The 14,066-nt window shown below is 43.8% G+C and overlaps 1 protein-coding gene across 1 annotated transcript in view; it reads left to right on the forward strand.

Annotated features, from left to right (window-relative positions):
• The window catches only part of txndc16 (thioredoxin domain containing 16), an 89,687-nt gene that overhangs the window by 28,287 nt on the left and 47,334 nt on the right, over positions 1-14,066 (forward strand). The window contains exon 15 of the mRNA XM_034176214.1: positions 10,051-10,187. Within this exon, the coding sequence (XP_034032105.1) occupies positions 10,051-10,187 (137 nt within the window). The remainder of the gene's footprint in view (positions 1-10,050; positions 10,188-14,066) is intronic.

The following is a 14,066-nucleotide window of genomic DNA, read 5'->3' on the forward strand; positions in this document are numbered from 1 at the left end:
GTTGGAGTGAGGCATCACTAAGACTTTGCATAGCATCATCAACCTCTGCCTCCCTCAAAGACTTTGAGAGGGCAAGGGCTAAATGGGACAGTGAGTTGCCTAGGCGACCGTTGCGAGCAGCTATGTCATAGCTTTTGGTGAGGAGGTCATCAGTGACTCTACACTGAGGATGTGGGCAGCGAGCAATCCGGCCGAGCAGCATCAGCTGGAGCCACAACCAGGTTCGCAATAATGCTGTCAACGGCGGGCATACGGTTCAGACCATACTGCGCCGAATCACACATAGAGCTAAGGGCTCTGCAGTCCTGTGATAGATGGGTCAATGATTTGGGTTCCGCCCAACATCAGTGGAGCTCCTCGATATATGGTTGTGAAACTGGAACGTTGAACTCAGGCTTCTGAGTGACTTTGAAAAAGGCACTTGAAGCGGTGGTTTCTGCAGGGGGATTGTCGACCCCAAGCCTGGATAAAGCCAACTGAACAGCTTGCTTGACAAAGGATAGTCCAGGTCCGGTTTGCGGCAGGGACTCTGCCTCAGAGGTGTGAGAGCCCACTAATGAATGGCTTGGAGAAAGACCCCTCTCATCCTCATCCTCCACACAGTTTGTATCACTTGTCTTGTACAAGGAATCAGTCGCAGCAATAGACACGACATCTTCCTCCTGCTGAGTAACTACATTGGTCTGATCAGCCTCATTAGGGACAACAGGAACTGTCACTGCATCCCTAGGCTGTAGATTCAGAAGCAAGGACTTAATCTGAGCAAACTCATAAGTCAACGTTTCGACCTTTTCAGCCAAAGCATGGTCATGAGTAACCTTCTTAGCAGAAGGGGCTCCTGCATGTGGGCGTTTACGGCGCTTTGGTTCCTTCCTGGGGCTTCCCTCAGGTGTCCGATCCCAAGACACGAGGGGCAAAACATATATCCATCATCTGGGCTCAAGGGAGCCAACAGGTACTACAGCCATGCAACAAAGGCCCCTGTCAACATTGTGGACTGCGTGCAGATGGCTAACGCAAGCCCTGATGGTTACAAATGGAAAGACAAAGCGTGAATCACATGCAGTGTAAATAGTTACACGAGGCACGGAGCGTGAAGCACTCACAGCCGCAGACTCGACGCGAGGCACGGAGCGTGAAGCACTCACAGCCGCAGACTCGACGCGAGGCACGGAGCGTGAAGCACTCACAGCCGCAAACTCGACGCGAGGCACGGAGCGTGAAGCACTCACAGCCGCAAACTCGACGCGAGGCACGGAGCGTGAAGCACTCACAGCCGCAGACTCGACGCGAGGCACGGAGCGTGAAGCACTCACAGCCGCAGACTCGACGCGAGGCACGGAGCGTGAAGCACTCACAGCCGCAGACTCGGCACGAGGCACGAAGCGTGAAACACTTACAGTGTAAAAGCTAATAGAAGGCCCGGAGCGTGAAACACTCAGCCACAGTAATAACAACATGCACACAGCCGAAAAACTCACAGCCCAAGTGCTAAGTTACTTAGAGCAACGACGACAACACTAGCTGCTAGCGGAGCTGTTAAACTTAGCAAATGGCGGCAGTGCGACGAAGTACTTCAAGGAGTGGAAAACACTCACAGCAAGCCCAACACAGTACACTATACTGGTACTGATACACACACTACCACGTAGTTAACGGGGTTAGTGACACAACTAAACAAATAGCCAGCTTTCATCGAAACAACACAGCTAATGTGCACAGAGGAAATACCCAGCAGGGCAGCGGCAAAGGCACGCACCTGGTGTTTAGGAAGGTGTACTCACGACAGGCGTCAGTCAAAGAATACAAAAAACGATGAAGCCGTGTCTCGCAGCCTCTGGAGGACGTGTACAGTGCACGTAGCTCCAACCGAAGGTGGGTTGCGAGACTACAAGCGAGAGCGGCAATCGCAGCTAAATGCGTTCTCAACCTCTAAGTATGCGAGAATGTAGAAAAGAAGCGAGCGCTGGGTGCATCTGGTATATAAAGACAACCAGTGACGTCACCCAGGTCACATTCAATGGCGTGACTTTGTTGGTATATATTCTCGACCTCTGTGCTGCGCACATGTAGTTATCCAGGTGCTAAAGCACCGCCCTCTGGCGGTCAGGGGGAATGAAATAGAACAGTATTTGTACTCTTGCTTTCATCCTGAAGAATGTCACGTAACCACACACTCTACTGGTTTCTATTTCAAAAAACATCTAGAAGTATAGTCCCACAAACCTTCCCAAGTAGTGTTTGTGTTTGTAAGGTGTAGCAGTACCTGCACTCCACCTCAAGGGTCGGATGTGGCTGTGTTTACATTACCAGCTGAACTGGCCTGTCTGTTTTGCAGAGCATTTCACATGCAGTGATTTCTAAGAAACCGCTATCATATATACTTCTGTGTAGGCTCTCAGTTGTCCAGCTTGAAGCTTGAATCTTCGACTGAAGATTCAGTCGAAGATTCAAGCTTCTCTATCATATATACTTGTATCATCTAGGATTGTATTTGCAGTTAGCCAAAATCATGAATGGGAAAAATGACATAAGATGTGATCACACCACTGAGAAAGGAACAGAGCTGGCTGTTGAGGTCTAACTCCAAAGATCACTTTACAGTCCAATCTCAGTCCACATATGCAGCTGACACAAACCTAGCTTGGAAAAACCTTTTGGCGCGTTTGCGCTGCATGAAAAGATGAGATGTGTGTCACATGCAGGCAGAGTGATCAAATTCGGGTCATTTCAGCTGTTGATGTCAACGTAGCCGTGGTGTGTGCTCCTCATTGTTTCAAAATTTTACATGATTTCATCAGTCAACCAAATCTACCTCCAAACACCAATTGTAGGTTTTTTTTTTTTTTTTTTTTAAAGGATTGTTAACCATTGGAATTATTATTTTAATTTAGTGTGACTCAACACCCCCGAGTCACACTAACTGTCAGAATGCTCGTAGCACGGGCCGAGGCGGAGGATTAGCAGCAATCTTCCATTCCAGCTTATTAATTAATCAAAAACCCAGACAGACATTTAATTCATTTGAAAGCTTGACTCTTAGTCTTGTCCATCCAAATTGGAAGTCCCAAAAACCAGTTTTATTTGTTATTATCTATCGTCCACCTGGTCGTTACTGTGAGTTTCTCTGTGATTTTCAGACCTTTGTCTGACTTAGTGCTTAGCTCAGATAAGATAATTATAGTGGGCGATTTTAACATCCACACAGATGCTGAGAATGACATCCTCAACACTGCATTTAATTTATTATTAGACTCTATTGGCTTTGCTCAAAATGTACATGAGCCCACCCACCACTTTAATCATATCTTAGATCTTGTTCTGACTTATGGTATGGAAATAGAAGACTTAACAGTATTCCCTGAAAACTCCCTTCTGATTGATCATTTCTTTATAACATTTACTCTGATGGACTACCCAGCAGTGGGAATAAGTTTCATTACACTAGAAGTCTTTCAGAAAGCGCTGTAACTAGGTTTAAGGATATGATTCCTTCTTTATGTTCTCTAATGCCATATACCAACACAGTGCAGAGTAGCTACCTAAACTCTGTAAGTGAGATAGAGTATCTCGTCAATAGTTTTAACATCCTCATTGAGACAACTTTGGATGCTGTAGCTCCTCTGAAAAAGAGAGCTTTAAATCAGAAGTGTCTGACTCCGTGGTATACTCACAAACTCGTAGCTTAAAGCAGATAACCCGTAAGTTGGAGAGGAAATGGCGTCTCACTAATTTAGAAGATCTTCAACTTAGCCTGGAAAAGAGTCTGTTGCTCTATAAAAAAAGCCCTCCGTAAAGCTAGGACATCTTTCTACCATCACTAATTGAAGAAAATAAGAACAACCCCAGGTTTCTTTTCAGCACTGTAGCCAGGCTGACAAAGAGTCAGAGCTCTATTGAGCTGAGTATTCCATTAACTTAACTAGTAATGACTTCATGACTTTCTTTGCTAACAAAATTTAACTATTAGAGAAAAAATTACTCATAACCATCCCAAAGACGTATCGTTATCTTTGGCTGACTTTCAGTGATGCCGGTATTTGGTTAGACTCTTTCTCTCCGAGTTGTTCTGAGTTATTTGTCATGTAGTTACTTCATCCAAACCATCAACATGTCTATTAGACCCCATTCCTACCAGGTTGCTCAAGGAAGCCCTACCATTATTTAATGCTTCGATCTTAAATATGATTCAATCTATCTTGTTAGTTGGCTATGTACCACAGGCTTTTAAGGTGGCAGTAATTAAACCATTACTTAAAAAGCCATCACTTGGACCCAGCTATCTTAGCTAATTATAGGCCACTCTCCAACCTTCCTTTTCTCTCAAAAAATTCTTGAAAGGGTAGTTGTAAAACAGCTAACTGATCATCTGCAGAGGAATGGTCTATTTGAAGAGTTTCAGTCAGGTTTTAGAATTCATCATAGTACAGAAACAGCATTAGTGAAGGTTACAAATGATCTTCTTATGGCCTCGGACAGTGGACTCATCTCTGTGCTTGTTCTGCTTTTGATACTGTTGACCATAAAATTTTATTACAGAGATTAGAGCATGCCATAGGTATTAAAGGCACTGCGCTGCGGTGGTTTGAATCATATTTGTCTAATAGATTACAATTTGTTCATGTAAATGGGGAATCTTCTTCACAGACTAAAGTTAATTATGGAGTTCCACAAGGTTCTGTGCTAGGACCAGTTTTATTCACTTTATACATGCTTCCCTTAGGCAGTATTATTAGACGGTATTGCTTAAATTTTCATTGTTACGCAGATGATACCCAGCTTTATCTATCCATGAAGCCAGAGGACACACACCAATTAGCTAAACTGCAGGATTGTCTTACAGACATAAAGACATGGATGACCTCTAATTTCCTGCTTTTAAACTCAGATAAAACTGAAGTTATTGTACTTGGCCCCACAAATCTTAGAAACATGGTGTCTAACCAGATCCTTACTCTGGATGGCATTACCCTGAGCTCTAGTAATACTGTGAGAAATCTTGGAGTCATTTTTGATCAGGATATGTCATTCAAAGCGCATATTAAACAAATATGTAGGACTGCTTTTTTCCATTTACGCAATATCTCTAAAATTAGAAAGGTCTTGTCTCAGAGTGATGCTGAAAAACTAATTCATGCATTTATTTCCTCTAGGCTGGACTATTGTAATTCATTATTATCAGGTTGTCCTAAAAGTTCCCTAAAAAGCCTTCAGTTAATTCAAAATGCTGCAGCTAGAGTACTAACGGGGAATAGAAGGAGAGAGCATATCTCACCCATATTGGCCTCTCTTCATTGGCTTCCTGTTAATTCTAGAATAGAATTTAAAATTCTTCTTCTTACTTATAAGGTTTTGAATAATCAGGTCCCATCTTATCTTAGGGACCTCGTAGTACGATATCACACCAATAGAGCGCTTCGCTCTCAGACTGCAGGCTTACTTGTAGTTCCTAGGATTTGTAAGAGTAGAATGGGAGGCAGAGCCTTCAGCTTTCAGGCTCCTCTCCTGTGGAACCAGCTCCCAATTCAGATCAGGGAGACAGACACCCTCTCTACTTTTAAGATTAGGCTTAAAACTTTCCTTTTTGCTAAAGCTTATAGTTAGGGCTGGATCAGGTGACCCTGAACCATCCCTTAGTTATGCTGCTATAGAAGTAGACTGCTGGGGGGTTCCCATGATGCACTGTTTCTTTCTCTTTTTGCTCTGTATGCACCACTCTGCATTTAATCATTAGTGATCGATCTCTGCTCCCCTCCACAGCATGTGTTTTTCCTGGTTCTCTCCCTCAGCCCCAACCAGTCCCAGCAGAAGACTGCCCCTCCCTGAGCCTGGTTCTGCTGGAGGTTTCTTCCTGTTAAAAGGGAGTTTTTCCTTCCCACTGTAGCCAAGTGCTTGCTCACAGGGGGTCGTTTTGACCGTTGGGGTTTTACATAATTATTGTATGGCCTTGCCTTACAATATAAAGCGCCTTGGGGCAACTGTTTGTTGTGATTTGGCGCTATATAAAAAAAAAATTGATTGATTGATTGATTTAATTTTGAACTCTAAGCCGGTCTGCTCTGTGTCAGCCTGATCCCGTCAGATCTCAGAAGCTAAGCAGAGCAGGCTCGGGTTAGTACTTGGATGGGAGACCTCTTTGGAACACCAGTGGCTGCGTGTGTTTCTCCGAGTAAAACTAGAGTTGCGTCAGGAAGGGCATCCAACTTGTGCCAATTACCAATGCGGATCTGGCTGTATCCGCTGTGGCGACCCCGAACAAAAAACCGAGAGCAGCCGAATGAACAACATTTAATTTTGAACTCTGTTTTCAGTGACTTGCCTCCGAATGCATTGAAAATTTAACACAATCTAGGATGTTGCAAGGTTTCGTCATTTTTCAAAGATCAAACGGATCCAGCCTCAGAAGATTGATTATTTACGAGGTCTGTTAGAAAAGTATCCAACCTCATTATTTTTTTCTAAAACTATATGGATTTGAATCACGTGTGATTACATCAGACATGCTTGAACCCTCGTGGGCATGCGAGAGTTTTTTCACGCCTGTCGGTTACGTCATTCGCCTGTGGGCAGTCTTTGAGTGAGGAGTGGCCCACCCTCTCGTCGTTTTTTCATTGTTTAGGAATGGCTCAGAGACTGCTGCTTTGTTTGATAAAAATTTTTTCAAAAACTGTAAGGCACAACTGAGTGGACACCATTCGATAAATTCAACTGGTTTTCAGTAAAAATTTTAACGGCTGATGAGAGATTTTGGTCTGGTATTGTCGCTTTAAGGACGGCCCACGGCGCCTGACGGCGATCTGCGCTTCGAGGCGGCAGCGTCTCGCCGTTTCAAGTTGAAAACTTCCACATTTCAGGCTGTGTTGACCCAGTAAGTCGTCAGAGAACAGAGAACTTTCAGAAGAAGTCGGCATGAGGAGTTTATTCGGACATTCCATTGTTAACGGACATTTTGTAATGAAAGAACGTGCGGGCAGAGTCGCATGTCGGGCCGGACCCGACCGCGGGGGGTCGCGACAGGAAAAACACCTCCGTTGGAAACCTTAACGGGCAAGTTGGAACATGCCCAAGCTGTTAAACAATTTCTCAGTTACTCACTTGTTGAAAGCCATCAAAAGCCGCCTGAATTTTACAAATGGTTTTCAACACGGAGGTGTTTTTCCTGTCGTGGCGCACACAGATTCGCTGAGTCGTCACGGAAACGACTCGGCGAATTTGCGCGCACGTCTTTCATTACAAAATGTCCTTAAACAGTGGAATGTCCGCATAAAGTCCTCATGCCGGCCGCTTCTGAATCTTCTCTTCTCTCACGACGTCCTGGGTGAATTAAGCCTTAAATTGGGATGTTTTCAGGTCGAAACAGGCCGACGACAGCGCCTGGAAGCGCTGTGCGACGTCCCGCTCCGTGGGAAGTCCTTACAGCGACAGAAACACCCCATAATCTCTCATCAGCCCTTAAACTTTTCACCGAAAACCAGCTAAATTTCTCGAATAGTGTCCACTCGGATATTCCTCACAGGTCCAGAAAAAATTTTGATAAAGCAACGTGCGCCGTCTCGAGCAGCATGTGAAACAAAGGAATTCAGCCGAGAGGGCTGAACCACATCTCACTCAAGGCCTGCCCACAGGGAAATGACGTCACCGACACGCATGAAAAAACTCACGCATGCGCACGAGGGTTCAAGCATGATTAGTGTAATCGCACGTCATTCAAATCCATATAGTTAAAAAAAAAATGTCGGTTTCTTATCTAATAGACTACGTATTATATGATTTATTTAAAGCTATATTGTGTAGGATTTAGGGGTGTTTATTAGCACAAATGGAATATGTCATTATTATCCATATGTCCATTCAGTATTTTTCGTGAACTTAGAATGAGCCCTTCATATCTACATGGAAGCTGCCACGTTGATACAGCCGCCCAAAAGGGACTCACTCATTCTACCTTTCATATATTGCAGCGCAGTCACAAAACTGAAGTAAACAGATGAGGAATCAGTGGTTGTTCCCTTGGAGAGTGTCTGTCTACTGGTTGCTGTCTACAGGCTAACAAGTTTGAGAACCCTCATTTTTGTGAAATAAAAGATCATACATATTGTTTATGAATTGTCAAAGTGTGCAATTGGCACTTTTTATCAAAGTGTTTGGGACTTCGGCGAGGGTGGTCGCATCTCCTCCTCTCTCCTCTATCTCTGCTCCAACCTTCAAAGTCCCTACTTCACCAGGCTGCGAATTCTTCAAACTATATTGGATTAAGCATGGAATTGATCAGCTGGTCTCTGAATGCTATTGACCCCATTTTTTCTACAAGAAGATCAGGGCCGAGGGACCCTGCGTGCCCAGATGGAACCTACCCTGCGGGCTATGTTCTCAACGCCTGGGAGACATGGCGAGTCGCATGCTTTGCGCCATTCTCTGTGGAGGACGTCGAGGATTTATTCATATTTGGTTTCATAGTAGGAGGGCTGGTACTTATTGGCTTATGTGCTGCCCTGACCTACTGGAAAATTGGCAAGAAGGCTGCTGCCAAAACCACGACCCCTCACTTGTCCGTCATGATTAATGAGTTGGGCAAGGCGATGCATTCTCAGACTGCATTAACACTTGAACTCAGATGCATATTGGATGGCATCTCGGAGCAGATACGATGCGCACCTTGCAGATGAAGATGAAGATTTCAGAGACCGGGGAATATTCATAATTTGGGATCTGGTTTGTTCATGTGAGACTGTAAAAGTGTTTTTCACTGCTCAGCCACAAACACTGCAGGCTTATCAGCCTCTGAAGATAAAATGCCCCATTGTTTTGGGGAACATTGGCTGCCCCCTTATCTCTCTAACTCCAGTACACGAGGACAGAAACTGACTCGCACATGGACAAAGACTGAAGCATGCTCCACCTCCCCCCTACCTCCCCTCCTGCCCCATCACACACCCCATCCCGGCCACTCCTTTTCCCCTCCGGGGGCTGTGCAGTTTTAGCTGCGGCAGGTCCCCGTTCCCCCCAAGCTGGCGGTGGCGCGACTCCTGTTGCTGCAGCTACCACACACTCACATCGCCTCAATTCAGAAAATGGACTGTTTCAAGTTTAGTGCACATAAACAATGTCAAATGCATATGTGTTGTCTTAATTCTGATGTGTGCCATTATTATGGTAAACAAGTAATAATTGTGAATTAATTGCTGTATCTTGTCTGTGGCAATTTGAGTGTGGTCGTAATCTTGTTGTTGCTGCACTTGTAATGACAATAAATCTCATCCATCCATCCATCCATTCAATTGAAAGCGAGGCAGCATGAATCCCCGTCACCAACGTGAAGGGAAACAGTCATAGCCGGTGACCACATAATGCAGTCTGTAACCTTACCACTAGATGACACTATATCCTACACATTGTAGCTTTAAGAATCTTAAAACAGGGTTACTTTCCGCATATTGGGTTCTGCAGTATCTCTGATCTTATCACACTGACAAGAATTTTTACACAGTGTGGTGTCACAGGCTGAGTCTGATCTGGATCAGGTCGGGGTCTACAATCCTGCTGAAGGGTTCTTTTAATTTTTGAGCTACAGGAAATATCGATATATTGTTGAAATAATTATTTGAGAAATAAAGAGGGGACATCTTATTAAGAATCTACATGTCTGGCATGCATGTGTCTCAAAAGCATCACACTGATCAGAGTACTGTGATATTAAGGTGAGGAACTGGTTACAAGGCAAGGATCCACAGTACTGTAGTTGTTTTTCCTGAACTGAATCTGTCCCAGGGATCTGTGCGCTCATTTAATTGTCTTTATTAAACCTCTGTACAGTCGTCGTCTCCTGCATGCCAGACGGTATAAATTTTACTGCCATGTTGTTGAACTCTGAGTAATGACAATTATTTTATTACTCGGTAGGTTGTCCGTTTAAAAGTAAAAGTCCACTTGTGGTTCCAGTGTTTATTTCCCTGCAGCAGTGATGTCATATCATCTTAAGGGGCATCACTGTGTTGTAATAAACATGCTGCCTGTGTGGAATGACAGTGAGGGTTTTTGTGCTTTAAACAGGAGTCGTCTGGCTTCGCCTGCGCTGCTGATCACTCAAAAAGACGTGACATCATTCCTTGAAGACACTTCTTTCCCTGAGCTGGCACGTTGCAAACCTAACAGAGTGCTTGGGCTGTTTAAAACACACACACACACAGGTATGAGCTAAAATCAAAATGCACGAACCCAAATCTTTATTCACGTTAAGATGGATCTGAATATACATTAAAAAACAAGAACTGTACATCAGTTTCTAAAAATTGCATCCATGATCCTTTTTCTGCCCTTAATCGACTTTCCCTTTTCTTCATCTAAATTTATTTTCTTCTTCTTCTTACTTGGAGTTAAGCCTACAGCCAGTACTTTACACTGTAAAACATTCCACCATCTTTGGAAACATTATGTATTGCTGCTGTTGTTATTGTTTTGTGTTAATTTTTATGACATTGACCAAAAGTAGGATTTTATTGCAGGTTTCTTTGAGTATCCGTTCAACATAAATTAATATTATTAAGCCTGGGTCCCACCGAATAATGAAGGATGAAGAAGGAGCCACGCATGGGTGTGTCACGATTATTCGAAGAATGACCCACGTTTTCATCTATCACCTATTCGCTATGAAGGTGCCTCTGTGTGCCTCTCTGTACCCTGCATGTGCCACGTAGCAGCCTCTAGTGAGGCACGACCGACCTGTCATTAGAGCCTCGAATGGCTCGCATCAGCCACACTAAGCCACGTAGTGTCATGATAGCGCCATGATAACGCCATGTTGATGCACGTTTAGGCATGAGTTTGGTCCAAACCTCCAGCCCTCCCACACCTGGTCCCTTTAAAGTGTGGGATTTCAATTCACAGATTCACAGCAGCATTTAAAGATGTCCCTTTTTTTAAACGCAGTCCAAAAATAGACACTCCAGCACAGTTCCGCAGTTGTGCGCTGTGCGCCAGGCTGCTGTCCACCTGTAATGCACCAAACCAGCTAGACCCAAACCACGGGTTCCTGGAGAGCCGCCTCTGTGCTCCTTGCTGGCTCTGCGCCTCTCTGGCTTTTCTTCTGCGGCTTTAAACACGCAAAACTTTGTTTGTCTGTTTATTTCTGCAAAATTGCTCTTTTGCGTGCACGCTGCTGTTGTCCTTTCATGGAGAGCCGCCTCTGTGCTCTTTCCATCCGTGGCTGGCTTTATATTTTCACTGGCTTTAAACGGTTATTTTTACAACGTGATTCCACTTTTAACTTTGTGTTCGTCCGTTTATTTCTGCAAAAGAGCTCTTTTGCGCGCGGTACCGTTCTGCATACAGAATGAGGTGGCCGCTTTATTATATACACCTATGGATCATTTTCAAAAATATATATATACATATATATATTATTTCTTCCGCAGCTTACAAGTCCCATGATACAACTTTTAACTTTGTATTATGTTTTCAGAATCGGTCTTTTGCGCGCTCTCCTTCTGTGTTGCCGCACAGCTTCTGCTCTTAGCTGCTCCACTGGAATTATTATCTTCCATGGCTTTAAACACACATCCACTTTCACGCAGTCACCTAAATTTTAACTGTGTTCGTCCAATATTGACTGAAAAATCACTCTTTTGTGAGCTGGCGTGGTGCCTGAATGCTCGTTTGAAGCGTGATGAGTCAGTGCGCACACGCAGCGGAGCTCATGTGATCCATTAATTCCAGAAGTGATTAGAGGTGTTTTCAGCATCCAAGGTTTGACAGAAAATGATTAATCCGCTACAAAATAATTATTTTATATAGAGTCCAGCGCACAGAGCAGGTGGAATTGTGTGCGCAAGAGGAGAGCCGCTCCAAAAATAGCCTCTCAGGTCCTGCCTCAGTGCGTACACACAACAGAGCTCATGTGATCCATTAACAAGATATTAAATCAACATACTTTTACATACAACAGACATCAACATACAGACATACTTTTACAGCTCGGAACTGTTTTATCAAGCTATAAAAAACATTAAAAATAGTTACCTTAAGCTGTTCAAAATATATTCCACATGGAGCAGGGAAGAGAGGAAAAAAAGTGTCCAGATGAAACGGTCCTCTGTGATTCCAGAAGTGCTTAGAGGTGTTTTCAGCATCCGAGGTTTGACAGAAAATGATTAATCCGCTACAAAATAATTATTTTATATAGAGTCCAGCGCACAGAGCAGGTGGAATTGTGTGCACAAGAGGAGAGCCGCTCCAAAAATAGCCTCTCAGGTCCTGCGAAGCTGCCAGGAGCACGGATAATGGGCTTTTAGCAGACTCGTAAGCACCACGCAAATGCCTCTAAGCCATCGCAGTAACTCGTACACAAACTGCGCCACGCTGTTGTTGCTAAATTTTGAACTTCTTGAAATTAGCGCCACGCTCAGAGAGGAGCCTCGTTAACTGAAGATAATGCCTCTAAGAGCCACTCAGAGCCATGAAACTCCCACGATAGTTGAAGAAACCCTCTCGTAGCAAAGAAAACATGCTGCGTGGCTCCTTCTTCATCCTTCATTATTCGGTGGGACCCAGGCTTTACTAACAGGAAAATTAAAAGTAATGCAACTGTCCGAATGTGGTATTTGTTTTGCAGGAAAACTAGTGGCCAGACACAAATACTGATGCCACATTAATATTCACAGTGTGTAGGTTTGCAAAGTGACAAAGTGAATCAAAGTCGACCTGTGTCGTGCAGGAGAGTATGTTCATCTTTAATGGGTGCAGACTGAATATGAGAGGGTCGTAGGCGCGTGCAATTGCCCAAAGAGAATTTTGAAATGTTCAAAAAAATTTTCACCCATAAATGTCATGCAGTGTGGTGCGATCTGCTCACCAACACTACATGCAGCTTGTCAAGTGGAATAAAGAAGATGTAAACAGAGCGAGTGGTTGCGTCAGCGGATTGTATCAGAGCGCAGCTCGTCTGAACGATTATAACCAGATGTTAAATCTATCACATTCATACTTTTGCAGCTGCACACAAGAAGGAAAGAACATGCAACTGTTTTACCAAGCCATGACAGTGTAAACATGACAAATAATTACCTTTTTAGATGGCTCCAAATGCTTTCAGCTCCAGCTCGTTCTGTAACCTTACCACTAGATGACACTAAACGAACGGCTCCAGCTGAGCGCTCCTCTGTGATTCAGGAAGCAATTAGAGCTGTTTTCAGCAGCCAATTTGCAGAGAAATAATTAATCCACTACAAAATTATTATTTTATATACTCATCGTCCAGTGCTCAGCGAGTGGCAGCCAGTGGAACAAAGAACACAGCGGGTGGGATCGTCACAACGATATGCATGCAAGAGTGTGCATCAAGTGTCAGCGGATGTTTAGATTTGGTTGGAGTTTCATGTTATACATCATCAAAATTTCACAATTCTATGTTTGTACAGGTATAAACTCTTCTGACTCAAGCAAAGTTAATTTAGAAACAGCTCATTTTAATCATTGATTTCAGAGGTGGGAGTAAGTCACCATCAAGTCACTCTCACATCATGAATCAGCAAGTCTCAAGTCATAATGACCACCAATTGTTTGCAAGCTGCCTTGAGACCTGACTTGGGACTTGCAGATTGATGACTTGACAGTGACTTCGTTCCACCTCTGATTGATTCTAAATGTACTTTCCAAACCCTCAGCAACATCTCCCAGAGGGAGTGTGTAGTTCAAATGGAGTGGACCGAGATACCGCCATCTTGGCAGGGTCTGACGCTGCTTAACTCCTGGCCAAACCATGGATGGGTAAATATAGTATGTTCAGAATAATAGTAGTGCTATGTGACTAAAAGATTCATCCAGGTTTTGAGTATATTTCTTATTGTTACATGGGAACAAGGTACCAGTAGATTCAGTAGATTCTCACAAATCCAACAAGACCAAGCATTCATGATATGCACACTCATAAAGCTATGAAATTGGGCTATTAGTAAAAAAAAAGTAGAAAAGGGGGTGTTCACAATTATAGTAGTGTGGCATACAGTCAGTGAGTTCATCAATTTTGTGGAACAAACAGGTGTGAATCGGGTGTCCCCTATTTAAGGATGAAG

This window comes from Thalassophryne amazonica, chromosome 1 (genome assembly GCF_902500255.1).
Source record: "Thalassophryne amazonica chromosome 1, fThaAma1.1, whole genome shotgun sequence".
In the NCBI taxonomy this organism is placed as follows: Eukaryota; Metazoa; Chordata; class Actinopteri; order Batrachoidiformes; family Batrachoididae; genus Thalassophryne; species Thalassophryne amazonica.